This window comes from Phaseolus vulgaris, chromosome 5 (assembly GCF_051622355.1).
Source record: "Phaseolus vulgaris cultivar YP4 chromosome 5, ASM5162235v1, whole genome shotgun sequence".
Lineage (NCBI taxonomy): Eukaryota > Viridiplantae > Streptophyta > Magnoliopsida > Fabales > Fabaceae > Phaseolus > Phaseolus vulgaris.
Window position 1 is genome coordinate 42527150 of NC_143502.1, and position 27326 is coordinate 42554475.

The 27326-nt window shown below is 31.8% G+C and overlaps 4 protein-coding genes and 1 non-coding gene across 11 annotated transcripts; 2 read left to right on the top strand and 3 right to left on the bottom strand.

The window, feature by feature from the left end:
• Window positions 1-1620: 1620 nt before the first annotated feature.
• LOC137835955 (aquaporin TIP2-1) lies at window positions 1621-3405 on the bottom strand. The gene is made up of 3 exons (XM_068644719.2): window positions 3221-3405; window positions 2450-2697; window positions 1621-2190 (listed from the first exon to the last, which is right to left on the bottom strand). Exons 1-3 carry the CDS (start codon window positions 3345-3347, stop codon window positions 1819-1821), a joined length of 747 nt encoding a protein of 248 aa, XP_068500820.2. The 5' UTR covers window positions 3348-3405; the 3' UTR covers window positions 1621-1818.
• A 2094-nt stretch (window positions 3406-5499) lies between these two features.
• On the bottom strand, window positions 5500-12491 carry LOC137835957 (Putative eukaryotic LigT). 6 transcript variants are annotated; one of them, XR_016521015.1, is made up of 14 exons: window positions 12379-12491; window positions 12110-12182; window positions 11566-11704; window positions 11001-11200; window positions 10377-10414; window positions 9636-9715; window positions 9045-9112; window positions 8587-8908; window positions 8304-8416; window positions 8163-8236; window positions 6792-6882; window positions 6557-6624; window positions 6083-6120; window positions 5500-5976 (listed from the first exon to the last, which is right to left on the bottom strand). XR_016521015.1 is itself a non-coding variant. In XM_068644721.2 (14 exons), the coding sequence occupies exons 1-14, from the start codon at window positions 12405-12407 to the stop codon at window positions 5790-5792; spliced, it is 1512 nt and encodes a 503-aa protein (XP_068500822.2). In that variant the 5' UTR covers window positions 12408-12491; the 3' UTR covers window positions 5500-5789. The 6 variants fall into 6 exon arrangements, 4 of the variants coding, with proteins under 4 accessions (XP_068500822.2, XP_068500826.2, XP_068500825.2 ...); XM_068644721.2 differs by having other exon boundaries at window positions 8163-8228; XR_016521016.1 differs by lacking the exon at window positions 12379-12491 and having other exon boundaries at window positions 11001-11132.
• A 180-nt stretch (window positions 12492-12671) lies between these two features.
• Window positions 12672-16911, top strand: LOC137835956 (ENTH/VHS family protein). 2 transcript variants are annotated; one of them, XR_016521014.1, is made up of 5 exons: window positions 12672-13053; window positions 13162-13935; window positions 14092-14247; window positions 14917-15821; window positions 16467-16875. XR_016521014.1 is itself a non-coding variant. In XM_068644720.2 (5 exons), exons 1-5 carry the CDS (start codon window positions 12847-12849, stop codon window positions 16506-16508), a joined length of 2100 nt encoding a protein of 699 aa, XP_068500821.2. In that variant the 5' UTR covers window positions 12749-12846; the 3' UTR covers window positions 16509-16911. The 2 variants fall into 2 exon arrangements, 1 of the variants encoding a protein (XP_068500821.2); XM_068644720.2 differs by having other exon boundaries at window positions 12749-13053; window positions 14901-15821; window positions 16467-16911.
• A 2565-nt stretch (window positions 16912-19476) lies between these two features.
• On the top strand, window positions 19477-20434 carry LOC137835958 (Integrase-type DNA-binding superfamily protein). Its single transcript, XM_068644727.2, has one exon. The coding sequence runs from the start codon at window positions 19703-19705 to the stop codon at window positions 20333-20335; it is 633 nt and encodes a 210-aa protein (XP_068500828.2). The 5' UTR covers window positions 19477-19702; the 3' UTR covers window positions 20336-20434.
• Window positions 20435-25166: 4732 nt separating this feature from the next.
• On the bottom strand, window positions 25167-25239 carry TRNAR-UCU (transfer RNA arginine (anticodon UCU)). The gene has a single exon. It is a non-coding gene; the product is annotated as a tRNA-Arg (tRNA).
• Between the last annotated feature and the right edge of the window lie 2087 nt (window positions 25240-27326).

The window sequence follows — 27326 nt, forward strand, 5'->3', positions numbered from 1 at the left end:
TGCAAAATAGCAACAAAAACACAAATTCTATAATAAAATTATTAAATTAATTAATTTTAAAAATAAAAAATAATTAATTACTATATTAATTAAATTAAATATTATTTTATAAACTAAAATAATATTAATATCTAAAATAATTTTTATTATTAAAAATATTATAAATTAATATTAAATTAACTATCAAAATTTAGCTACCAACTTAATAACTAAAATACAATACTTATCTAAAGTAATATAAACTTTTAAAAAATGAAGTAAAACATGTTCTATTGAAAAATTGAGATCTATCCTACCATTACACTTTCACAAAGGAAAAGTACAATTTTCTTTTAATAAAGTAATAATAGATAATTAGCAATTTTACAGAAAGGTTATGCTTTATAACATTTTTTTAAACATTATAATATTAGTTTCCACGAAATCATTTGATCTATGGACAACATCGTTGTGGTAAAGGCTGTAATGTCAGAGGAATAATTACCGCAGGGCATAGAGGGGGAGGTCATAAGCGTCTATACCGTCAAATTGATTTTCGACGGAATGAAAAAAACATATATGGTAGAATCATAACCATAGAATATGACCCTAATCGAAATGCATTCATTTGTCTCATACACTGTGTGGATGGTGAGAAAAAATATATTTTACACCCCATAGGGGCTATAATTGGAGATACCATTGTTTCTGGTACAAAAGTTCCTATAAAAATGGGAAATGCCCTACCTTTGAGTGCGGTTTGAACTATTGATTTACGTAATTGGAAGTAACCAACTAGGTTTAACCTCACAAAAATTATTTGTTATGTATCATAAAACAGATAGAGAGGTACTACATATACATATTGCAATTAAAGTTTGGAGAAGTTTTTTTTTATAAAAAAAAAATTAAATAAATAGGAAACATTTCAAAATAATCTAACCCTCGAACAAAACAAATCTCTCCGAACTCATTATAACTTACCAAAAACCTACTAAACTTAAAAAAAAAAAATACAATCCTAAAAAAATCTTACAAATACAATCAAACACTTCAAGTTAGTGTACTCAAACAATAGATTTTAAAGTTCAAAAGTTATGTAATAAAAAACATACCATTCAATGATGAATGCACCAAAAAAGTAAACAAAAGTAGATTTAAATGTAACCCATGACTATACAGCAGCTTCGAAGAGGGCATGTGGCCCTCCCTCCCTACCAAAATGTTTGAAGTGGTGTGAGTGTCTTTTCTTGCTTCTTATACTTATACTTGTTCTTACTTCCTTGTCTTCTCTTGCTTGGATTCCTTCCACTCTAACCTTTTTAAATTAATAATTTCCATTACCTCTTGCCCATACCCATAAGCACTTCATCAAAATCTCCAAAGGAGTAGAACAATTGTTGAGTGGGTGAATACTATTCTCTCTCGGCCTCTTCTACAAAAACACACTTAAGATGTTTCTCTTTTATATCTCATTTATCAAACACTTACTAAACTACTTTTCATGTAAAAGGGTTAGACCATCTCTGAAGTGGTTCTCATTTATTGATTTTTTATTTTTTTATTGCTGATAAAAAAAAAATCTTCTGCTTCACTGTTTCATGTTAATTAATGGCACACTATACCAGTTACTCCTCCTGCTTTAAAATTAAAACTTAAGCCACAAATCAGATATAATAGTGTTCTAAGAAAAGTTACATCTCATGAATTGGTGCAGAAAACAATGACTCCAACTTTACATTAAAAGCAAAATGACAAAGAAAAGGCTGAGATGAAAAGAAGTGAGTTTTCCTCCTTTATTACATAGAAATTAAACCAAACAAAGGGTGTGAAAGTGAATCAAAAATCAGTGGGGAGAGGTGCATGGTGGTGGGTGGGAATGAAGGCATAGGTGTAGACAAGACCAGCCAAACCACCACCAACAAGAGGGCCAACCCAGTAGATCCAGTTGTTATGAAAGTCACCATTGACAAGTGCAGGGCCAAAGGAACGTGCAGGGTTCATGGATCCCCCTGAGAATGGTGCTGCAGCTAAGATGTTTGCAGAAACGATGAAACCTATGGCAATGGGTGCAATTGTACTAAGTGAACCCTTCTTGGGGTCTGCAGCAGTGGCATACACAGTGTACACTAATCCAAATGTGATGATAATCTCAGTAACAACTCCTTCTCCGGCTCCAACTCCAGCACCAACGCCGTGGATCGGAATACCCTGTCAACAGATACTGTTACTTCTCTTTTCTAACAAACATATCACAATTAACACAACCGTTAATGATAAATTAATAATTCATATTTTTCTTTACAATTACGTTATACTAATTATACTAATCTCTGTAACTGATATGATGAATAATAGAAGAGAAGTTATGGGTGTGCTTAGGCATGAAGAATCTGATGCATGAATGAGAATTTTGGCATGTTTGTGACACAATTGAAATCTGATATGAATGGGTTGAGTTTGAACTTACATAGCCAGTGACAAACTTGAGGAGAAAGCAAGCCACTATGGAGCCAAGGAGCTGTGCAATCCAGTAGAAAAGACCAGTGAGGATGGTGATGTGACCCCCAAGAGCCAGCCCAAAGGTCACAGCAGGGTTAACATGGCCACCAGAAATGTTGGCTCCAACAGCAACAGCAACGAAGAGAGCAAAACCATGGCTAATGGCAACACCCACCAACCCACCAGGATCAAGAGCTGCATCTGATGTCAACTTAGCTGCAAAACATTTCGCACAACTCAGATTCAAGTTGAAATTAATGAAAGACAACGTTGTTTGGGTGTTTGGTTTTCCAAAACTTCTGCATGTATATGTGCATAGTTCAAAACACTTTGTGAGTTACGATAACTTTAAACCCAATTTAACTTCGTAAAATCATAAAATCGACTTATAAGTTGAGGTTTACTCTATTTATATAGTATGAAATGCTCTAATATCTAGTTGATGTGAGATTTACAACGCAATCCTTCACATATAGAGTGACAACTCGTACGTGAAACAACATATTATGGATGATCTGATCCGATAGTGGATGACTTGATAAGTCCAACAAACACTCATTAAAATAGACTTGAAAATGACTATGATACCATATTAAGAAGAGAATTTTAACTCAATTACCGATTTAATCGGTAAGGTCACACGCTTATATACTATGAAATGTTGTATTTGTGATGATAAAGAAGCTGCATTGCGAAAGTGTGAGGTTATTAAGTTGTCCATTGAAAGAGAAAAACTAACCATAGGCTATGGCTGAACCAACACCAGCAAAAACAAAGAGAAGGGTTGAGATGAACTCAGCAATGTAGGCCTTGATGGAGGCAAAACTGAAAGAATCATCTAAGCGTCCGAATGCTATTCCAGCCATGTTCAGAAACTTTGGAGGAGAGGATAATATAACAAAGTGCACTTCGGAGTTAGAAATATGGCACAAAAGGCTTCCATATTAGGAGCTATATAAATAGTAGAAATTATTATATAAAATAATTATTATTATATAAATATGGCTTCGGACTTTTGGCCCCTCTCTTTTTTTTTCATGCTGAAACCACCTTTTCTAAATAGTTTGGTTAATTATGATTATGTCATATCATTAATCTAGATTCAAATCTTTGTCTCATTTAATTAAAAAAATTGGCAATTTTTTCTTTTACTTTTTTTTGGTTAATTACAAAATCTAAATACTGCGTATTGTCAGTGGAAAAAATTTGTGTGTTTACCTAATTACAAATTATTATATAAAATAAGTTGTTAGTTTTTATGATAATTACTTTAAAAATTAAAATTACCATAAAATTAAGAATGTGAAATCTTTAGATTGTGAATGTGAAAGATTAAACCCAATGATAAATCCTCAAAAATAAAGTTGGATTGAAAGTGTCTATTATCATTTTTTTTTTTACTGTTTATTGTCACTTTTTCCAACTATTCTTATCATTTTCCCCCTAAAACATCATTGACTAAAATGAACACTTTATTAGATCCATCATTTTAATTAGACATAAAAATTGAAATAAGACATTAATCTTAATTTATGCTGAAAAAAATAAAAATAATGAAGGTATGAAGAGACTTGTTTTAAACACAGCTTAAAATTGCTCATTTCTAAGCACCAAAAAAACAATTATGTGATAAGAACCTCTCTTCCTATACTGATCAATTTTCCAAAATGATTCATTCATATAAGCCACAATTGCTAATCAAAGAACTTCTCTAAGCTACTTTACAGTTAATTATAGCTGGCAAACCCCACCTTCCCCTATTTTAATTTTTCTTATTTTGTCCAAGAACAAAAATGAATGTTCATCTTCTTTGTGTACCTTCAAGCACATTGTGAAATAAGTGCTTAATATTTTCAATTTAATCACTTCTTTAACGATATTTTGTTACTATTAAGAAAGTAATTCTGCCACTTAATGTCATATAGGTGAAAATTTACCCTACATACTGCCATTGCAGCAGCACATGTTTTCTCTCAGTTGCTGATTGTAACAGGAATACAAAATTTTCATTTACTTGAACCTTTTAATCAATTATTCAATTTAAACATAGAGTTGTGATTATCACTTTATTACATATAGACTGATTCAGTGAAAAGAGAATTAGTTGAATCAACAAAAACCAGACACATAAATCTGAAGTTTTGGTTGAAAAAAAGGAATCCTTATCTGCCAACTGTTCATAGGATAACGCCATGCATGAAGCTACAAAATAAGCAACATTTCAGCATCGATAGTTGATTAGTTAATAACATGTCTTTATTAATAGTTTTTTTTTTCTTTTTCTTTAGCCTAAGTTCAATTAAAGAATTCAAAAAGTGAAGCAAAGATAATGACAAACTTGGAGTTCTCACTCGCACTGCCATATATTTCATTTTACATGGAACACATGATTCCCTGCTATTGAAATGTAACAGCAGGTGATGTAGCTATCATCTAATAAGAGCCTAATTTTATTTTAGTTTAATTTTTTCATGTAGTATATATAATTTGATTTTCATTGTGACATCATTAATCATGTTACTTGATTTTCATTAAATTTATAGGACTGTCATAGAAAAGAAGTAATGAACGTGGCTTCAATATTTTTCAATGGCAGACAACTAGACATGCATAGGTTAAAAGTGTAACAGAAGAAAAGTTGATAAATAATTTGACAAGAAATTCTGTAATAAAAACTAAACTCTGACTAGGACAGTAGTACTACTTCACTTTTGGACCAAAACTCATTCATTCTATTCTATAATACATGCAAAATCGGTCTTCAGTTTTTTGAAAATACCAAAATTATTTTTGTTTTTTAAAAATAATAAATAGAGATATTCAATGTATACAAATTGTAAGTCAATATGATAGCAGACGATTTGTATTCAATTCTTGTCCGTACTCTCATTATATACATCACTTTTAAGTAAGTCGAACGAAATTCAAATTTATATGTGAAAAACGAAAACATAAAATAGCAATTTAAGTAGTTGTCAGATCACATGTTCTTAAATATTTTGTACGAAGAAGTAAATATATTCAACATTCAATTTTTTTATATTCATTAATAATAAGAAAAATAGGGAAATTATATTGGAGTCTTTACAATTATTAATGTATTTTTTTCTTTACTAATAGAATTTCCATATATTACAAAAGTCACATGTAGATGTGAATAAACGACACCTTAACAATCAGAAATGAATAAACTACCGAGCAAAACACTAACACTGAAATTGATCTAAAGTTGAATGTATTGATGAAGCTACCACTTAAATCCTTATTCCACATAAAAGATAGTGGGGTGATAATGAACAAAACATGAATCATTCTACCTGCATATTTCCAGGAAAAGGAATTGAAGCACAACAATGATAGTATCCCTTTTCGTCGAAAGAAAATCTCTGCGAAAGATGAGCTTCATGAACAAGATACTGCCCCCAGTCCTCTGAACCATACTGCTCGAATATGCCTCGTGCATCAAAAGAATCAACCTTTCTTTTCCACTTATTCCTGAAAACAAGCAGCACATTTCAGCTTACTGAAAAATCACCAAAGTTTTTGCAAACGAGACTGCTTAGCTGAAAAAAATAGGGCGTGAGGGCGGGGGGAGTAGAACCTTTTCCTATGCCTTGCGTTCATCACAGTGGCGTGTAGCTGCAAAATAGGAGAAAAATCTCTATGATCACTGAAAACAATCAAAAGTTCAAATAGGGCTTGGTGTTGAGGTTTCCTAGCATGGCCTTGAAAAAAAATTAGTATTTCCAAACTTTAATAATTTAATGCTGGAAAGAGATGATCATTGGGCCAAAAATAATGCAGAAATGGCAACTTGGTACAAGGGGAATTTGTCCCTAATATACAAATGCTATGATGATTTATGCTAAAACATGAGCTGACACTATCAACAAAAATCTGAGACATTCTGAGATGGAAAAATAAAGTATATTATAAAAAAACTTATATGATAAACAGTAGATTAGTACAGCAAAAATAGCCTTTAATAAAGCAATTTAATTGAAGATGTTAAATTAAACACTTCTTTATAATTTATCCAAAAGCAACAGATATGAATCAGATAAATTTAGTTTACCTTCAGTTTCTGTTTAGCATCACTCTCTAAGACGAGTCCAGCTTCAACATATGCATCAATAATGACTTCTAAAAAAGCTTAGGAAAAGACAATTCTTTGAGAACAATATATAATCAAAATCAGGAATCAAACACTGATCCATAATTATATGAACTTTATAAAACTAAAATGAATCCTTAACTAAACTCCCCCAGCCCCGCAAAAAAATCAAAAAGAACAATCCACATATGGATACGACAAGCACGTAAAAGACGGCCCTCACTGCCAATTTCTTCCACAGGGGCATATAGAACTCGGGCTTTTGCCAAAGAACCTTTCATGCATTCCTACAATAGTAAACATAAGTTTCTCTCGTCAAAGATATCAAACAAAATCACAAAGGGGTCAATTTGATGGTAGAAATTTCTAGCAGACACCGGAGGAAATCTTTCAGTGAAGCCTAAAAGTTTACACGCAAGCTTTTCAAGGGAAATAAAAAACTACATATAAACTTTTTAACTTGTATATTGTTTGGTTACTTGTTATGTGGCAGAATTCAGTAAAATTATGGCCTTTATTGGGCACTTAGTAACTAGATTCTCTTTATTTTTTATCATAATCTCTCCCAATGTAGACTGATTTTTTTGTATATCTCTATGTAGGAGCAAGTACCAAATCTGAAGAGAAAGCAACCAATCAAGGAAAGAAAAAAAAAACAACGGAGAAGAATGGAAAAGCAGAGAAATTAATCAACTAAACCAGGCCAACTGTGCAGGACAAGATTCGCTCAAGCAACACATTTTCGCTCGAGCAAAAATCAGCAAAACAGCAGGAACTCTAGGCATCAATTTCACTCAAATGAAGGTATTTTCACTTGAGCGAAAAACCTTTCTTCAGCTTGAAGTATGGGTTTCGCTTGAGAGAAAAGAAACCCACTTGAGCAAAAGGTTATGAATTTTCCAACATATAAATAGCTGCAAGATAACTGGGTGCGGGGTATTGTTTTTCTGAAGGCCAAAAAGATACTCTGAAGGAAAAGAAGAACAGGGAGGTGGAAGAAGGTCCAGGATCAACTGGAAAGAAGATTCAAGATTAAATCATTTGCCCCTAAATCCATTTTTGTGTAATAGAGATGACCCTCATCACCATGGGTGGCAATCTCCTTGTATTAGGATTGAATGTCATCTTTTGAACTTGTTTGTATTGCTTTTAATATATATATATATATATATATATATATATATATATAATCATGGGAGTACAACAGAATGGAGTAGGTGAAGTTCAATATCAATACTTTTTATTATTGTTATCTTAAATTCTAGTGGTTTCATAACTCAAACTCTTAGATAGATCCTATCAAAATGTTGTTCTTTGTAAATTTTCAGTGTAAGTCAAACACAGATTATGACTGCTGTTGAATCTTGCATAAGTCCCTGAGGATATGACACTTGTTTAAGATACTACATCGATTCAGTATGCTTGCTGAAAGGGAAATCTTAACATTTCTTCAGTCTATAGATTTAGTGAATGTACTAGTAGGAATGTCATTCTATATTTTGTCAACAGATAAGCAGCATTTCATATGAATAATATCAGTAAAATGGTGCTTAAAGTAGATGCATACCAGTCCCTTTAATCTTATAGAGAGTGGCCGATTATCCAAGGTTTCCATAACTTTTGAGGAGATACTCTACACAGCTACAAAAACATCAATAAATAAAATCTAATTCTCATAATATATGATGATGAATTTAACAAAACTTACATGCAGGACCTCAGAGGCTTTCTTAATTCGCTCTTTGTTCCATAGCTTAAGCATGAGTACTGTAAGGTGAAATGTTTTAGGCTTGATAAATATAGATTTGTCAATACCCAGATCTGCAAAAGTGCAACATAACAGAAAAGTGGTTATTTGGAGTAAAGCATGAACATTTGACAGTAAATATATAAAAAAAAAAAAAAACGTGAAATGGATATAATTTCAATCTTGATTCAAATTCCTTAAGCTATAAATATATTAAACATAGGAAACCAAATTGTTTTGATACCAGATGAGGCAGAAAACTTGGATGCTTTAGGTGTGTAACTGACAAGGGGTATGTCAGTAAGATTAACTTTAACTGATTCACTGTTATCATCAACTTTAAGTTCAACTGCAACACCAGCATTTTCCTTTGACAGTTGATCCACACCTTTGGTGTCAGCAGTACCCTCCTCTTCATTGGAATCAGTATCAGTGCTCTCATCCTTGTAAGAAACATTTCCTAGAATCGAGTGTTGAAAATTGATGAGTTTATCAACTAACTCGGGATGAATTGCCAGTGGAAAGGATATGAAATGTGAATAATCAAGACTTCGACTATTAACTGTCTGTTACAAAAACAAGAAAACACGTGAATATTAGTCTGTGACTGCAAAGTAAACACCGGAAACAAATAGCAAAAATGAGATAAATATAATCAAAGGTCTTTTGAATCTGAGAGACTGCCCAGACAGGCAAACTGACCTCATCAATTATAGCCTGTATCCTCTCTGAAGCTGAATTCACACTGTCGATTGAAATGCCTTCAATGGCTGCAATAGACATTTATATTGAATAATTAAGATAAAATTTTGTTATCCACTCTTATGCGAATTGTTGAGGGGCTTAGTTCCCATAGTTTATGTTATTCTGTTATTATTTTCATCTATAAATAAACACCCTTTTGTGTGTATTTTACACAAGGGATATCAATCCTATATTTATTTCTTCATTCTTAATAAGAGTAATCATGATTTAGAGGAGCTCCAGGATACAGGGGAGGGTGAAGCCTCTACATTAAACTGAAGTTCTGTATCTCACACTCAACCAATGTAAGACTCATGCTCCTGTCAAACGTAATTATGTTTTGGCCTCTCAAAGGAATTGGACTTTTGCTTAGAAAGAGTGAACAAACACAACTTGAACCAAAGACCTATTAACATCATTATGATTATCAAATGTCAACACACTCTATTCTTCTGGATGAAAGAGAATCATGTCAAATCAACTATAACTTGAATATCTCAAAGCTGACCTACACAAGATAGATAGCAAATTAGGTAACCCAAAACTTACAAATGAAATCCTCTTCTTTTGAAGTAGGTATTATTATTTTAACCCCCATCTCCTCTTCTATCCTTTTCTGTGTGGATCCCCTGAAATAATATGAAGTATATAAGAAGCATTTAATCTAATTAACATGTCATAAGCACAATCTTCTACCCTTTCCCTTTGATAATAGCAATAGCAGCAAGATTTCTGTAATCGTATCCCACATGGTGTAGGCAACATGAATCTCAAGTCAAAGTTAATACAATTCCTAACATGCATAACTATCCTTTTCAGCCTACTTTATCAAAGCATATTTGCTCCTGTCCTTTTACAATCATAAAAATATTTTTCTTTATCACTTTCACCCATGTTTGTTATACCTATTATTAGATAGAAATCATTATAATAGGAAGAAAAGGAGGGTCAAGGTGGAATATTCTGTATATAAATAAAGGTAGAGGGAATCAGCGAGGGGTATTGGGGAATTTTATAAAATAGAGAAGCAAGATTGCATAATCTTGAGAGGGTAGGATTATTCCGTAATCAGAAAAAGCTTATAGGTTCTAGGATTGTAATTCTCTCTACTTCACATTGGAGGAGCCTGTTATTGCAATTAAAGTTTACATTTTCAGATTCTTTCCCTGACAGTTTCTATCAATGTCGTATTGAGCCTCTCTTTATCTAAAATTTATCTACTTCAAGTTGGTTAAGTAATGTTGTTATCAATGCCATTATGCCAAAGAGAAATTAAAATATAGTTTTTACCCTTTTCCTTTAATAAAACGAAATAGAGAAGCACCAACCTGCACAACAAACACAAAATTAAAACAGAGATGAAAGACTGAAGCTTTTGACTGTCCTGTACATAATCAAAAAAGAGAACCAAATGGAAGTGTAACTCTTTCTTTTAAAACAAGACAAACTACAGACCGAAACCAAGGACCAAGAAAGATAGTTCGAATGAAATTTTCTGAAAAAACAACAAATTATAACATTACTTTTCACAGCAACATAGTGACAAAAAAAATGAGAAGAAAAATAGCAAACAATAAAAAATATGGTAAGATTCAAATAAAATCTAGGAGAGAACATATTAGCAACATAGGCTTTAATGAAAGTCTTCTTTATGAAATCCTTCCATATGTTTTTGAAGTCCTACTATCTGATAACTCATAACAAACGATTGATTCTAGCCCTATAGTAACCTTTAAGGCACATGAAACAGCCAACACTACATGAAACCTAAACATAATGAAAAAGAAGCAACTAAAGATATACGGTGATCACCAGCATGTGACCGATGAAATGAACAAATATTGGTTCATATCTTCGTAAATATGAACTATCAATTCAAGAAAAGTAAAAGGAAGTGAAAAATTATAATCTTGCCTGCACAGAAATTGAATGTTTTTCAGAGACGACAGATGAATCTCCTTGTAGCACTCTGTTTTCAACATTATCCTGCAACTGGTTTGAACTAGTAGCTGATTTAGCAATTTCATCTATAGCTTCAGCAGCTACCTTCATGTCATGATCATTTGAAATAGTGTTAGATGTGCTACAGCCTGTTTCGTGAACTTTGTCTCCATCTGACTCAACAATTGCATCCTTTATCAAGCTTTCTTAAAAACCAGATAATTTAATATAAATAACCGTCCTACCCGGCCTCTCCTCCTAAGTAATAGGTATCATGCTTTTCGAAAATCACACTACCCCATACCATTGAGTGCTTGTCAAATACATAGCATGAAATATACAAAAATACTAATTTTGATTGAGGAACTAGACCGTGTGTATATAAAGATAAGAAAAAAAAGTAACTACTTCTTCTGTGTGTTACATTTTGCAAAATGTCGTATCATGCAAAAGAAAAACTAAAAATCATAAGCATAACGCAAAATTGTTGGTAGTTGGTACAACCGGAAGTTGAATAACAGCATGTCCTAGGACAAACCTTCACAAGTACTGGCATTCGTGGCAACTGGTCTCCATATAGAGTTCATTTTTTTCTGTTCCATGCCATGGTCTTCAAGACATATTTTCTTCTTCCTACCCCTCGTCATAAAATTGCAGCTTAAACAATGATAAGTGCTCTGTTGTAAAAAGAAATTACTCTAAGATGAGGAAGGAGTTCAAAACTCTTAAGGACCAATACAAATAGGAAATTTGATACAATCAACTCATTGAGACATCATCTCAGTCCAGTATTGCATGTATAAGTAGACGCAACATAACCCGTGAAAAACAATTCGCAAGCGTAAAAGTGAGTCCAGCAAAATTTGCTCCAGGTAACCTAATCCCAATCAATATATATATATATATATATATATATATATATATATATATATATATATATATATATATATATATAATCACAATGTCCCTATAATTTCACTAGGAATACTTACTAAAGAAAAAAAAAATGAGAAACAGTGATTACAAAAGGATGAAATTAGAAAACAGCATACAAACAAATCACGGGAGTAGAATGCGGGAACCTGTAGGTAATAACGTGTAGGCCTTGAATTTGAGGCAAGATATGTATCGGTAAACTTGAGAACTCGGTTCACTCTACAAAGCAAAAGCACATCAAACTTCTAATTTTGTGAGGAGTGTGCGTTGCAAAATGAATGAACAAGAATCAGAAGATAATTTGAAGTGTGTAATCAAACACAAGAGTTTTGAAATTGCAGATTCAGACATTGATATCGAGATATCAAATTCGTATTAATTTATTCTGAGAGAAAAAATAGTTTGTCACACGAACCTGGTGAGAGACCTGCTGCAAGCTATCATTTCAACGAATGAAAATGGAGGGCAAGTTCTTTCTTTATATAGTGTAAAGTTTTTATTCAGAAAAAATCGAGTTGGGGTAACGGAGTTTTGTTTTGTCGATTTGTTTCCAATAGCCAAACACAGCTTAATGACAAATTCTAATGTGCGCCGGGAGCGTAGAAACAAGTTTCCACATGGGGTGGGTGAGTCAGCAACTGACGTGTCACGTTCTGCATGAATTTTCTGTTTTCGTGGCAAAAAGGCCCTTCGTCTCTCTGCATTTACGTTCCTTCATCGCTCTCTTTCTCAGTTCCATTCCAAATCTAGAATTTGTACTATTTTGATACAGAAACTAGAGAACAGCATCATTCAAATTGCAAGGTTTTTTACTTACTGTGAGTGAAGTTGCGAATTGTGTTGCAGTGAATATAAATAAACAGAATCTGTGAAGGAGAAGAGAATGGAATCGAGTCGAAGAGCGGTGGAATCGTACTGGAGGTGGCGCTTGATCGATTCAGCTACCTCCGATGAAGAGAAAGTCACACCTGTCTACAAACTTGATGAAATCTGCGAGCTCCTACGCTCTTCGCATCCTACCATCGTCAAGGAGCTCTCAGAATTCATCCTTAAACGCCTCGACAATAAAAGCCCCGTCGTGAAACACAAGGTACGCATGCAGCTTCTAATTTATCGTTGTTATTGTTATTCCGTGGAATGTGAATGCAAAATATATTGAAATCAGATTCCGATCATTGTGTTGGTTTGCATTTGACAGGCTTTGAGATTGATCAAGTATGCGGTTGGAAAGTGTGGTGTGGAGTTTAGAAGGGAAATGCAGAGACATTCAGTGGCAATTCGTCAGTTGTTACAGTACAAGGGTCAATTGGATCCTCTGAAAGGCGATGCATTCAACAAGGCTGTGAGAGACACTGCTCAAGAGGCTATCTCTGCTGTTTTTTCTGCAGATGATAGCAACAGCAAGCAACCGCCTTCAGCTTCTGCTTCTGCTGATCTCAATAGACGGATCGAAGGGTTTGGCAACACCAACTTTCAAGGTCCTTCTCAGGAGAAGAAATCGTTTCTCAGTGAGGTTGTTGATATTGGAAGTGCAACCATTAAGCAAGGACTCAGCGCCTTCACACAGGGGCATTCTTCGCTTATCAAGAATGAAGCTGCGGGTGGAACATACAAGGGCCCCCATAATTTTCATGACTCATTCGATGACGAAAGAGATCGTGGCGACAGATATGAACCCACTGCGTATGGTAGTGGAATTACGTCGGCACTTTCGAAGAATCAATCTGGTGGCCCTTGGAATCAGGATGCAAGTATAACTAGGATGGAAATGTCGAATGGGAAAACTGATGCTGGTTATGCAGAGAGTAAGACACAAGAGGATAGCTTGCTGGAGACAGTTGCAAGTTCTGGAGGCGTGCGCCTGCAGCCCACTCGAGATGCCATTCAAGTTTTCCTAAGAGAGGCTGCAAAGTTGGATGCCATGGCTTTATGTCATGCCCTTGAACAAAAGCTCCAATCTCCAATGTGGCAGGCATGTGTATTGTGTTGACATTTCTGTGAAAGTTAGAATTCATACATGCTTGCCCATATCAAGTCAATTACACAATTCTGCACCTGATATTTGCTTCATGTTGATGTATGTGTCATCTCATCTCAATTTGACTTCTTTTGGGGACTATATTTTCAGGTTCGTGTCAAAGCTGTTTGTGTCCTTGAGTCCATCCTTAGAAACAAAGATGATGATAATTTTTCACGTATAGCGACTTACTTTGCTGAGAACAATGATCTGGTGTTGAGATGTTCGGAATCCCCTCAAGCCTCTTTGAAGGAAAAGGCAAACAAGGTACACTATTTCAACTTCTCATTAATTTCATTTTTTACTTACATCAATTCATATTCTGTTTTTTTTTAAATTACTTTAGTTGTTTTGACTTTAACCCTATTGAACTATGATTGGTTAAAACTGGAATATTGGTGGTAGGCATATCAATAAATGTATGCCGAGGCCTAAAACTTTAAGATACAAAGTTTCCCTTTTTTGTTTAATTTTCTCCTTGTTCCCACTAAATCGGATAATCTAGCTTGTATTCATTTCCCCTTTTTCTATTCACTCAATTATGTGGGTCATTTACACAGGTTTCCTTTTTTAAGATATTAATGCAATCTTATTTAGCATCATGTCCCCTCTGTCATCATCCCACTAAAAGTTGATATCATATCTAGAATATTAAAAGGAAGTCTAAATTGTGAGAAAAAACTTTGATAGCTGATTGTAGTTACTATGAAATTATAGATACTGGTAAGAATTTCAGTTGTTTCTCAGAACGGTGCAAAATATTATGCAGTCCTTTCTCTTTATGGGTAAAGTTACACAAACAAAAGGAATCACCCTATACCAAATTTCTTAGAAGGAAGCAGACAAGTTTAAGAGCAACCTTTGGAGTGCAAGATTAGTATTTTGTAATTAAATTTAGCTCTTGGCCATTTGATGGACAGGTTCTTGGTCTTTTAGGTGGAGGCCAACCTAACAGTTCAATTAATTCAGAGAAGGCTGTGAAGATGGATAGTGCTGCTGTTGCTGAGTTTCCTGATTTGTTAGACACTGGTGATTTTCATGACTATCATGGAACAGGCGATGCTACAAAGAGAACAAATGATCAAAATGTAGCAAATTTGACACCATCCATACCTCCGGCTCTGGCTGTTGATTTTTTTGGAAATTTTAGTAACACTGGAGTAGCTAGTAACGAACTAAAAAATGATGACCCCTTTGCCGATGTGTCATTTCATTCTAATGACAACAAAGAGCATAGCGATATCTTTTCAAGGATGACTGTTGGCAATGATAAACTGGGTCATCATGAGAGTAATGACATTTTTGCCACTAATTCCAGGCACGAAAATAATGGAGAGTCTGTTGATCATTTATTTGCTGGCTTGTCTGTCGATGAAAATACGTCCAGTGCAAAACAGAAAGCAACATCCCCTACCATGCAATCTGAATCCTTTTTTTCTGGTTCAAATAAACATGGTAGCCATCTGAGACAGGACAATGGTTTTGGTGGCATGTTGGGCTCTCAAGCAGTTGGCATCGATGTAAATTCCATATTTTCTTCTGATCATCCATCTTATACTGCACAACCTGGCATTATGTTGAACCAACCATATTCTTCTCAGCCACTTAATTATGGTGCCATGGGAAATCTCTTGGCTCAGCAGCAATTTCTGGCTACAATGGCTAATTTCCAACACCTTAATAATGTCAACAGGCATGATGCCAGTACCGCTCAAGATGCTGGTAGCAATGAAAGAGCACCTCTTCCGGACATATTCCAATCAAAATTTTCAACTCAAACTTCTAGCTCAATGATCAACAGTTCAAAGAAAGAAGAAACTAAAGCATTTGATTTTATCTCAGTAAGTCTTGGACTAAATTTATTTACCCTGTAATGATCTACTTTAAGGATCTCTTTTTTATAGGGTACTTAAAGGATCTTAATGATTTGCAATGAATATTCTGCTCCGTAGAATCCAAACTTGTTTGGTAACGTTTAACAGTTTGAGTGAAATTCGATCATTTGAATGTGATTTATCATAAGAAAGTAGTCATTTCATTTGTTTTGTTGTACAAAACCTTTTTATGTGGAGTTCTAGATGTCATCAGAAATTCATAATTGAACATCTTGGAACCAAATAGTAGCCAGGATGAACAATTTAGCCCGTCAGGTCATGGTATCTGTTATAGCTTGAGTTTGATATACTGGATTATTTCATATTAGTGTTGTTGCTCTTGCTCATATATTATTATCATTATTTCCTTTTATTTTCGTAGGATTTAATTACATTTGTTTCCTCGTTATATGGAATTAGGACTGATTACTCATTTGTAGTAATCAGACCAGGTTTTCTTCCCTTAATTCTAGACTAGCATACATGATGAAAGCTCTAAACCTTCTTTGTACAGTTTTGGTTCATTTTTTCTCACATTTCAAGATGTAGCTTTAGGAATATTTTGCCTAGTTTTTGGTTGACGCACTTAATCATGTTGTTTCGTGCTTGTAGGACCATCTTGCTACAGCAAATGATTCAAGGAGAGTGATTTGAAATTTCAAATCTTACTATTGTTGACAAAGATTTATGGTGATTTATGATGCTGTAGTGGATTTCACACGAATAAATCAAACCGGTTTATAATTTCCGATGGAGAAAGTTGATTTTCTTTGCCATGATGGAGCATTGTCGATGTTTCTTTATCTGTCCATGTCGTCAACAAAACATGAGCACGGTTCTAGTAATTGGAAGAACAGATTACTACCAGTTCCTGATATTTTGAAAGAAAATGAACACTAGAATGTTGCCTTTTATTCATTTAATTCTTTTTGTAAGTAGTTGAGATTTTTCGATCTGTATTCCCGGCACTATCAGCAATACCATATGGGTGCATCCTGCACAATGTCTTACTTTTCCTGCAGCAATGTTTGAGTTCTGTTTGGCCCTTTCTTTTATAGTTTTTTCTCAATAGAAAATGGTACGACCTATCTCCTTAATGTCCAGTGTAAATCTAGCACCCCTTAAAAACAAATTCCATAGTTCTGTTATCGGATTCAGCTTGATTGGAGTGTTTTGAAATCTTAATTTCCTTTATCTTTTGAAAATGACCAAGGGCTGTGCAGATCAGAAAATGAAATTTTTAATGTAGAACATAACCTGTGTACAACATATAAATATGGAAATAAATATAATATCTAAAATATAAGATACAGAAATATCTATAATCTCTATACTAAGATACGTATATTTTTGAAATTTTACTACTACAAGTAGTATTGTATGAGTGTTAGTGTTCGAAGCAGGGATACTAACACTATTCAAGAATCTTGTCTAAAACTCATAAATCATAACTAGAAAAAGTGACAGAGACACTATTTAACAAGCATATAGGAACCTCATAAACCATAACCAGAGAAATTGACGCCGAAGGGCCATCATTAGCCCATCATTAGCCCAAGCCAAGTCCTTCTAAGATTTAGTTCCTCACACAAAAATGGTTTCTATAGATTTTTATCATTATTTTAATCTTTTATAAAGATTAGTAAGATGATTTTTTTATCTTTGAAAAGTTAGTTCAATGACAAAATTGCTAAAAAACAAAATGAGATCTTGTAAATTTTTAAAGACCAAACAAAATATTTAAAATGCAAAACAAATAATATATATTTTCCTATTACTTCTCATAATCAAAGATAACAGTGACAACGGGAGAATTGCATTTAAGAGCGTGTACCAATGCCACTTTTTTCTATTTAAAGTAACAATAAAATAATGTATACCAACCAAAATTACAGCTAAAAATTTAAACATTGATTAATCAATTTGCTCCAATTTTTCTATTAAATATGTGGATTAAACACATTTTTATCTGTTTTAACACTCCTTCAATTATTGTGATATATTATCTCTCGTCACCATGTGCATTAGAATAAAGAAATCATGTTGAGCATAAGAATAAAGAAATATAAGATAGTGAAATTTAACTTTAATTCAATTTTATAAAATTTATATTTATTTATATACTATAATTTGACTGAGTATAAGAATAAAGAAATTAGTGAAATTTATATTTAATTTAATTTTATAAAATTAATAATATAAATTTATATTTATTGATATATTATAATTTTATTATATTTGTAACAGTTAGATTTTCAATATAATTTTGTTCTTGTTCTAAAAGGAATTGAAATAAGAGGGAGTGAGAGAGTAGTTTTGTTATCAAATTAAAAGGTTATCTTGAAGTAAGTATTTGATATTATAATTAATGATATAATCATGATAAACATTTAATTTGTTGCGTCTATTTATAATATTTGATAACTTCTTTTATTTTTTTTATCTAGATTAAAGTGCATGTCTAATTAATGTTTATACTATTTTTATTCCGTTGGTATTGGATACCGATATGTTTTTTACACCATTCAACCATAATAATACATGTTTCCTTTCATATTTATCATAATTTATTTTATTGTTCATATTTTTAAAGGTGTAAATATTCATGAATATTTGAGATGAAATCTCACGACATCCAAATTCTTGTTTTGGAAGAAAAATATAAACACATCCAAGGCACAGATAGTGAGGGATTTGTTTTTACTTGCTGAGATAAATGTTGAGGTGAAAAGAAGTTTATATACCTCAATACTTTTGAGCAGGATTAAGTAGTAAATAGCATAAAAAAGAAGAAAATGATGAGAAATAGTAATGAACCAATTATAATAGCATCCCATCTTGAAGTGTCACATCAGGGTAATTTGGATAAGGATAGGTTGTAGATAATCCATAGCAAGAGGTGCCTGGTGTGGAAGGAAGCAAAGCATCCTAGGATGGAGATATATGTTTCTTCTATTATTACCAATGCATAACATCATTATCACATTATGGAACATTACAATCCCTAAACTCTCCATCTTCCCAACAAATTATTCATCCCCTTTCCCCTTAAGAGGGATGCTTAATTTTCTTCCATATTTTCCTTCAAAACTATTCAAAATAATTTTTACCACTCCAACAATTCACTATTTTGCTTCTTTCACTAATCTTTTCTTTTTCATTTGTATATTTCTTAATTTTCCTTATAACTCTCCCTTATTAGTTATCTCTTGTTTTGTATACAAATACCAAGACTTCTAGAGTCGTTTGACCGTTACACACCAATTAACATCACAAGGTCTAGTCCAAAAATATGAATAAAAAATAGCAGAAATTTGAATAAAGGAAAAAAAAAAAGAACAAGTGCTAGTGGCCTTTGCACACACCACCCAACCAATTGGTTGTGAATTTCTTTATACAAATGGAGAATGAAAATTGCACAAGGCAACAATTTGACCCCAAGGGACACAAGAAATGTGCGATGTTGACATGTGAGACTTGGCCAGAAATATAACACTAAACTAAATATCTTCTATGCATGTGTGAGACCAATGTACCCTGTAAAAAAACCTTATACTTAACCAAACAAATCCTCTGCAATTTCCATTCTTTAACAGCGTTAGTTGTTGTATTATAAAGTTTTCTCTCTTTTTTCTTTTTCTTGTTTCCCATCGTACTAATAAACCTAAACTTAACTCATTATGCATTGTCACCATTCACGAACTATATTATTGGTAGGTTAAGGGTCGCTTTATGGGTAATCTATCCTTCACCACAACAAAGCCGACCCATATGCTCTGTTTCTTCCACACTCCTTATCACTCACAAACCTCTAATCTGCTCCTCAAACATTCCCATTCTCACTAAAAATGACCGATACACCCTGTCACCAAACTCCTCCCACTAGCCCCTGCAACTCCTCCTCTTCAAAACCCCATAAAACAGAGACCCCGAAACAGAGCAAGCCCAAGAGAAACAGAGACCCCACCAGACACCCCCTCTACCACGGCGTGCGAATGCGCAACTGGGGCAAATGGGTATCCGAAATTCGCGAGCCACGCAAGAAATCACGCATATGGCTCGGAACTTTCGCCACGCCAGAAATGGCGGCGCGCGCGCACGACGTTGCGGCTCTGAGCATTAAGGGCCGCGCCGCCATTCTCAACTTCCCTGCCATAGTAAACCTGCTTCCCAGACCCGTGACGTGTGCCCCACGTGACATCCAAGTGGCCGCCGCGGAAGCCGCCGCGATGGTGGAGTTCGACCGCGAGTGCTCGGATGAGGCAGAGTCGTCGGATTTGAGCGAGATTGTGGAACTGCCGAACATAGAAGAGAGCTTGGAATCGGTGGAGTCGAGAAGTGAGTTCGCTTTTATTGACTCGGTGGATAGCTGGTTGTACCCTCCAATGGCAGTGGGAAGCATTTGCGAGATGATGGTTGGAGAAGATGAGTGTGGATTCTTCCACTTTCAGACTGATCATCAAAAAACATGCTCTGTTTAGTTTCAACTCTTTCTGTCTTTCTCAGATTTTCAAACATGTTCCATTTTTCTGTTATCACTGATATTTTTCTAATTCAATTTATGTGTCACTGTTTTTTAAGATTGTGCAAGTGTTTGTGGTTTTTTTATTAAATTATTTTGTTTCTTGTTATAGATTAAATAAAATCACAAGGAAAAATAACTTTATGGAAATTTTATGTTATGCAAGAGTTTGCCTTATTTGAATTATTAAAAGGTAAAAAATATTAAAAATAAGTAATCCAGTTATTTTTAATATAATCTTATATTATTCAGTCAAGGTTAATCACAGTTTATATATTTTTTCTCCTCCTATCGATACGTCTTTTAAAAATAAAATCGTGACAGAACATAGACATTTAAAACGGACAATACCAGATACTATCTTTTAGATTTGTCCTTCTACTGAAACATTTTTTAAAAATAAAACTGTGATAGAACATTGACATTTAAAACGGACAATACCTCGAATGTAATGATTGATCTAACAATACTATTGTTTTAGATTTTAAGTCCAAAATGACAGGAATATAAATTATTTTTTTACAATTTTTTAAATAGGCAGAAGAGATATTGAAATAAATACATTATGTAAAATATTGTAAAATATAAATTAGTCCAAAATCATTAAAAAAAATCTCAGTTTTTTAAATATAAAAACTTTAGATTTGATTAATGGTCGATGGGATCTGACCCATTAATTGGACTCTAGTCTTTTTAACTTTCACACTCAAAATTAGTAGGTTGTATAGCTTCTATATGGGATAAGTTTTGATACTATTAAACTCCTTCTACCTTTAATCATTGTACCTTTAAATTGGATTAATAATCAATCTGATTAAACTAACTCAAGATAACTTCTGCATGTTTCGTGTTATGGAAAATCTTTTACTTTTTAATAAATTGAAACAAAAAAAAATCTTTCATTTTCCTTATATTATGTTAAGTTACGTTCTTGTGAATTGGAAAAGCTTTTTACCTAATACCAAAAACAATTATCCTTTCTTTTTCTAAGAGAAGAAAAATATATTGCTATGATGTTTTCTTTCTTTAGATTCCATTCAGCAAATAATGCATTGAAGTGATACTGATATGGCATACAGTAGTCAAAGCAAAAGTTGATTGTTGTTTATAGATACATATATTATGTATATTTTGGTTATGAAGTTTAATAATCTTATTTATATTTTTCATTTTTTTCACACGTTACGAAAATTCTCAAACGATGTAAAGAAGAATACTTGCTACGCACAGTTAGTTGGGTATGAAACCATGATCAATTGGATTGGGCTGACTAGACACCGTATTTAGTGAGTGAATTTAATCATTGTGTTCATTTATCATCTTTATTTAAATAAATCATTGTGTTTGTAATTTTGTGTGCAAGAAAACAAAAATGAAAATCTAGTAGTTATCCGTGTGGATGTAGATTGCAGTTGACGATCGAATCACGTCTCATATGTTGTTTATTTTTCTGCAGTTGATTTTTGTTTATTATTTTTTAATGTGAGTTTACTTATGAGGTTATATATAATAAGGGCAAATAAAGTGTAGTATTATCACGTAAGAATGTCTCTTTATAAGAAAAAGGTTTTTTTTATTTTTATTTTTCTTCACTTTTACTTTACAACTCTATTTAATAAAATATTATATTTAATTAGGAAAAATAAATATAAAATAAAACAATGATATGTCTAATTAAGAAATGAAAGTGGAAAAAAATATGATGTAAAGTTATTATTACCAAAAATGGAAGTAGTATGAAAATTTAGAAAATGTTATTTGTAGAAGGAAGAGGTAAACCAAAACACAAATTAGGTTTACGTGTAGTTCATGGCAACTGATGTTTCGTACAGCGAGTACGCGTGTCATTGTTTCTTGTCACGTAAGGTTGTCGGAAACCGTACCACATTCCCAAGCTTTTAATCTCAATATTTGCATTAAATATGTTTTTAATATGAAAAGATATTTTTTATGAAATCTTTATTTTTAAAATATCTTTTTAATATTTAAAAATAGATAAAAAAAATCATCTTTAAAGATTTGGATTTGAAATATTTTAAGCTTTAATATTTGCATTTGAAATATTTAAAGATTTTTTTAAAAAAAATTGGAAGACTAATTTCTATACTTTTCTGAATAATAAAAAAAACAATTATATACCTGTTTAAGAATGTATGAAGTGTGTAATTGGGAAAAAAATGTGTTTATAAAGCGACAACCACATTTTTTAATATTTCATCAATATCTTTTATTCAGATATATAATAACATAAATAAGTGTTGTTATCTTTATTTTTAATTACAAAGTTACCGTGTGACAGTTATTTATCTATACACGTATTTTCAACTTAATATTTATTAAAAAGTTAACCCATTTTATTATAAATTATTATTTTTTTGTTTAATTCTCACGATTTACTAGTGATGTGTTAACGATAATGTAATTTAGGACCAATTAACTAAGAATAAATAATTAAAAATCACATATATTGAACATAAATATCCGTGTTTATTTATATCCTCTCCACGTTATTCATATACTGACATTTTTGTTTGATTTGTATAGTTTAACCCCATGACAAATGTATTTGAAACTTCTATGGTTGTTTTAATAGGTTCTTCTGTTAAGTAATTAAATGAATCAATCTATAAACTTGATTTTAATTGAATTTCAATGATTCAATATTTTTCAATTTAAAATATTTTTGTTCTGAATTTATTTAAAATATTAAAATTATATAAAAAAATACTTTAAATTTAATTCAATCTTATAAAATCAGTGAAGTTTGTTCCACGTTAAATGTTATTGTTTTTAGTGGATTGAGATTTCTATAGTATCAAAATGATGAGTAATACCTAATAATATATATTTATAGATGATCCGATTACAATTTGAAATTAAGTATGAAATTGATTGTGATCGGATAAATCTAATAAACTTTATTATTATAAGTTTTAAATGACTATATATCGTGAACTTTAAATCTAATTTAACATTACAAAATCAATCCATGGAAAGGATTACAATCATTTATATATTATGGGATGTTTTTATTTTTATTCGATGTGTAATATACAACATTATATAAAATAGTTATTTATGAAATTAGATAAAAACTAAGAACCATTTTTTCTCCTCGCTCAGAATTAGACACACTCTTCTCCTTGTTTTTATATTCCTATCCTTATTCACCACCTACATTTCACCCTCATAAAATAAAGAAGAAGAACCTTGGTGTTGCAAATAATTTTATGACGAGTTGATGACACAATTTGCAATGCAAATTTTGCAAATAGTTGATATTTACCAAATAAAATATTGTTTGGGTTTTTGAAGTGAAAATTAGGGTGAGTTGCAATTAATAGTCTAGAAAATTTCTTAGTCTATAATGGGTGATGAAACAGCATTTTGTGTGTAAATATGAATGGTTGAAGAATTAGGTATGAGGAAGCAAAGTGGTGTGCGACTTTTTGATGGACCCATAAATGTTACACACTCACAAGGACAAGGGACAATCAACGCGCGCCACTTGTTGTTGCTGCTCTTTCATTACAATGCAATGCTTTTCCATCACATCTACTTAATTAACCCTTAAGAATCAAATACAATAAAATATTATAATATAACATACATTTATTTTAATTGTGATATTTATTTATATGGTCTTGCTCAACCTTTTACTTTTGGATCAAGGTTAAAATATGTATCATAATTAAGAGGTGTATTACTTAATCTTTCATACGATTTATTCTGAGTTTTTAAGTTAAAATTGATTTGTTATCTTGAATCAAAATTTAATGCCTTTTATATTCAACATTTAATAAATATGCAAATCTAATTCAAATAGCAATTTACTTACTCTTAAATTGATCATATTAACGTGTAATCTTCTGTTTATTGTTATATTATCAAATTTAATATGTCAACAACACCATTAATATAAAAATAACATAATAATGGCAAGAAACAAATTTGCAATATTGAATACAAAAACACTAAAAAACAAAATTTTCAAAGCATTTAAAAACATATTAAACTATATATCAAATGCATATGTGATTGTATATATAATGTACATAAGATATTAAAGTTTATCATCGCTTTTATTATATAATAATGTCTCTTGCAACTAAATTCAGCGTACTTGTAAATAAAAGAGTATTTATTACTTTAATTTCCATTAATTATGCATCCAACAGATAAAAGAAAGATATACAATGTGTTATAATTTAGTTATTATAAACATAATCGAAAGGTTTTCACATTAATATAATTTGCCTATAACAATACAAATTCTCTTATTTTTTATCCTCGTAAAAGTATAAAAAACTTTCAATATGATTGTAACTTTTTAATCTTGAATTTGAGTTCCACGTTAAAAATAATATAGTAATATCGTCTTAATAAATAATAAATACAAATACTAAATGATATTCAACCTAAAAATATCTATATATAACAATAAAAAAATGGGAAAAAAAAAAGTTAAAAATAGGAATTGTCATGGCTCAACCCACGATGTGATCCTTAGTAATTTGTACGAAGGAGGGGCAAATCCAACGCAGAACGAATCTAATCACGTGTTACCCTTCTCAATGTCTGAATTCATTTCACAGGTTGTTAAATACTGAAGGAGGAACAATATTTCTTATTTATTTATCTAAACTAATTAATGTCACAATACCTGTTAATTCTTAATACTTTCTTTCTTTAATTCCTAAAAGATTATAACTTAGTAAAACAATAAAAATATTAAAAAGATTCTCTCCTTAATTAAAAAAATATATGCACTCAAAAATACAAAAAAGAATCACGCCCAGTGGGACTCGAACCCACAATCGCTTGATTAGAAGTCAAGCGCCTTATCCATTAGGCCATGGGCGCCTTGTTGTTTAATATATACAATATATAGATTAAAACTAATACACAATTTATAATTATTAGAAAAAGAATATATAATCATGAAATACTACATATTTCAAATATATATAATCAATCACTAATGTAATTAAATTACTATTTTTAGGAAACATTATAAACATTAAGAAAAAAATTGAAGAAAAAGGAAAAAAATCACTGGGTTGTGTTTGGATTGAGAAATGAAAGTGTAAGGATTTGAGAAAAAAGTGTGAGAAAAGTTAGTGTGTTTGGATTGATGTATGTTATGGTAGATTTATGAGAAAAAATTATTAAAGTTTATGAGATATGTGATGGTTGTGAGAATATTTTTATTTTTTTAAAGGTCTAAAATGTGATATTATAAATTTACTCTTGTCTTTAAGAAAAATAGAATAGTCAAATATTAAGTATTTTTGTGTAAATTTTGATTAATTAAAATTATTAGTGTTATAATATGGTATTTTTCAATGATTAAAAACATTGCATATATACATAAATCAAATCACCACATGCCTACATCAAAATAAATAATTATTCACTCAACCAAACCAAAAAAAACATTGCATATATTTATAAATCAAATCACATCATACATACATCAAAATAAAAAAATAATAATAATTATTCACTCAACCAAACAAAAAATAAACACAAAAACATCAATTATGATGACACAAAATCGATTTCAGCAAAAAAAAGTAGGGATAGTTGATTTTGCATGTGGATAATCGATTATCCCTCAAATAAAATAAGAAAAACCGATCATTGTATACTCCAACATCGATTGTCTAAAAGAATCGAGTGTGAGAATCGATTCTCAGGTGTCAAAATCGATTATCTGGTTTCTCAATGCACCTGGATGTGAGAACATACTACCGTTGCCCACACACACCACTTACCAACGACCACTAGACACATAGCACAATTGCGCACCACGTCGAACCACACCCATCGAGCACCACACCAAGTCACACACAGCACCATCGAGGACCACATTGCACTACGTCGAGCCACGTCGCGCACCTCTGAAGACCTCTTTAGCAAGAACAAACTCCTCACAACATTCACACTCAACTCCTCCCTCAATTTAAAGCATTCAAAACGCACCTCCCCTCAGTGCCTTCTCAATATTTATCATTCCATTAACTCATCAACTACCACAATAAATAGTCAAATCATTCACATGCTTAGAAATCTTGGTTGTAAATGGAATCTTCAGTGTTGCATAGCACGAAAAATTTGAAAAAGCAAAGAGTAACATGGTAAAAGGAGAGTATTTGTTGAATGTTTCTTTGCTAATCATCTCCTATCACCGAGAAAGCCAAAAACAACTTTCTTTGCTTTTCCACGTCACCCATTCCACGGTAATAAGAGATTCTAAATAGGAAAATCTTTTGCAATATACAATGTTATAATATAAATATTGTTATTTTTTTACAAAAAGACTAATTTTAAAAATATATATATTTCATGAACTTATCTACAAGCTCAAATATTTAAAAATTGAAGAAGTATTTCAGGTATTGAGAGAAGACTATGGATTATCAACGAAAATATATTTATATGACATATAAGGACGTAGGACTTCTTCAATTTGTAGATTTTTTTCTTGATGAACTATATTTAAAATCCATGACTTTTTTTTTTTAAATAAAGAAAAACTATATGAGAAAAGAATAATACAATTAGTTTTTAGATAGAAATAGAACTATGTTTCTAAATTATAAACTATGAGTACGCCATATCGATTTAAGTAATATAGTCAGTCAAAATTAATTATAATATAAACAAATATATGCTATTATCACATATACGTTCTTTTTAAAAAAAAATTAGAAGCATAGCATAGTAATTATAAATTAACGAAAAAGTATTATAATAGAACATTGTAGATAAACTTTAAAAAAAATTAATGTTCAATTTTTCATACATTATAATGCTTATTATCTAACCAAGAGTAACTAAATAATATTATAATTGAGTGAAATTAGACGTCAGAATAATGAGATAAAATCCACGATGCTTACTATTTATTGCTTGAAGTTATTATTCTTGCAACATACAGTTTTTGG

Bases quoted from the DNA above. Each gene is read 5' to 3' on its own strand.
- LOC137835955 (XM_068644719.2), bottom strand. From the start codon at position 3,347: ATGGCTGGAATAGCATTCGGACGCTTAGATGATTCTTTCAGTTTTGCC. The intron at 2,698-3,220 runs GTTAGTTTTTCT...AATGTTTTGCAG, and splicing joins TGGTTCAGCCATAGCCTATG to CTAAGTTGACATCAGATGCA. The intron at 2,191-2,449 runs GTAAGTTCAAAC...ATCTGTTGACAG, and splicing joins TCAAGTTTGTCACTGGCTAT to GGTATTCCGATCCACGGCGT.
- LOC137835957 (XM_068644721.2), bottom strand. From the start codon at position 12,407: ATGATAGCTTGCAGCAGGTCTCTCACCAG. The intron at 8,417-8,586 runs GTATCAAAACAA...GCACTTTTGCAG, and splicing joins CAAGTTTTCTGCCTCATCTG to ATCTGGGTATTGACAAATCT. The intron at 8,229-8,303 runs GTAAGTTTTGTT...GTAGCTGTGTAG, and splicing joins AAGCCTCTGAGGTCCTGCAT to AGTATCTCCTCAAAAGTTAT.
- LOC137835956 (XM_068644720.2), top strand. From the start codon at position 12,847: ATGGAATCGAGTCGAAGAGCGGTGGAATCGTACTGGAGGTGGCGCTTG. The intron at 13,054-13,161 runs GTACGCATGCAG...TGCATTTGACAG, and splicing joins GCCCCGTCGTGAAACACAAG to GCTTTGAGATTGATCAAGTA. The intron at 15,822-16,466 runs GTAAGTCTTGGA...TCGTGCTTGTAG, and splicing joins AAGCATTTGATTTTATCTCA to GACCATCTTGCTACAGCAAA.
- LOC137835958 (XM_068644727.2), top strand. From the start codon at position 19,703: ATGACCGATACACCCTGTCACCAAACTCCTCCCACTAGCCCCTGCAAC.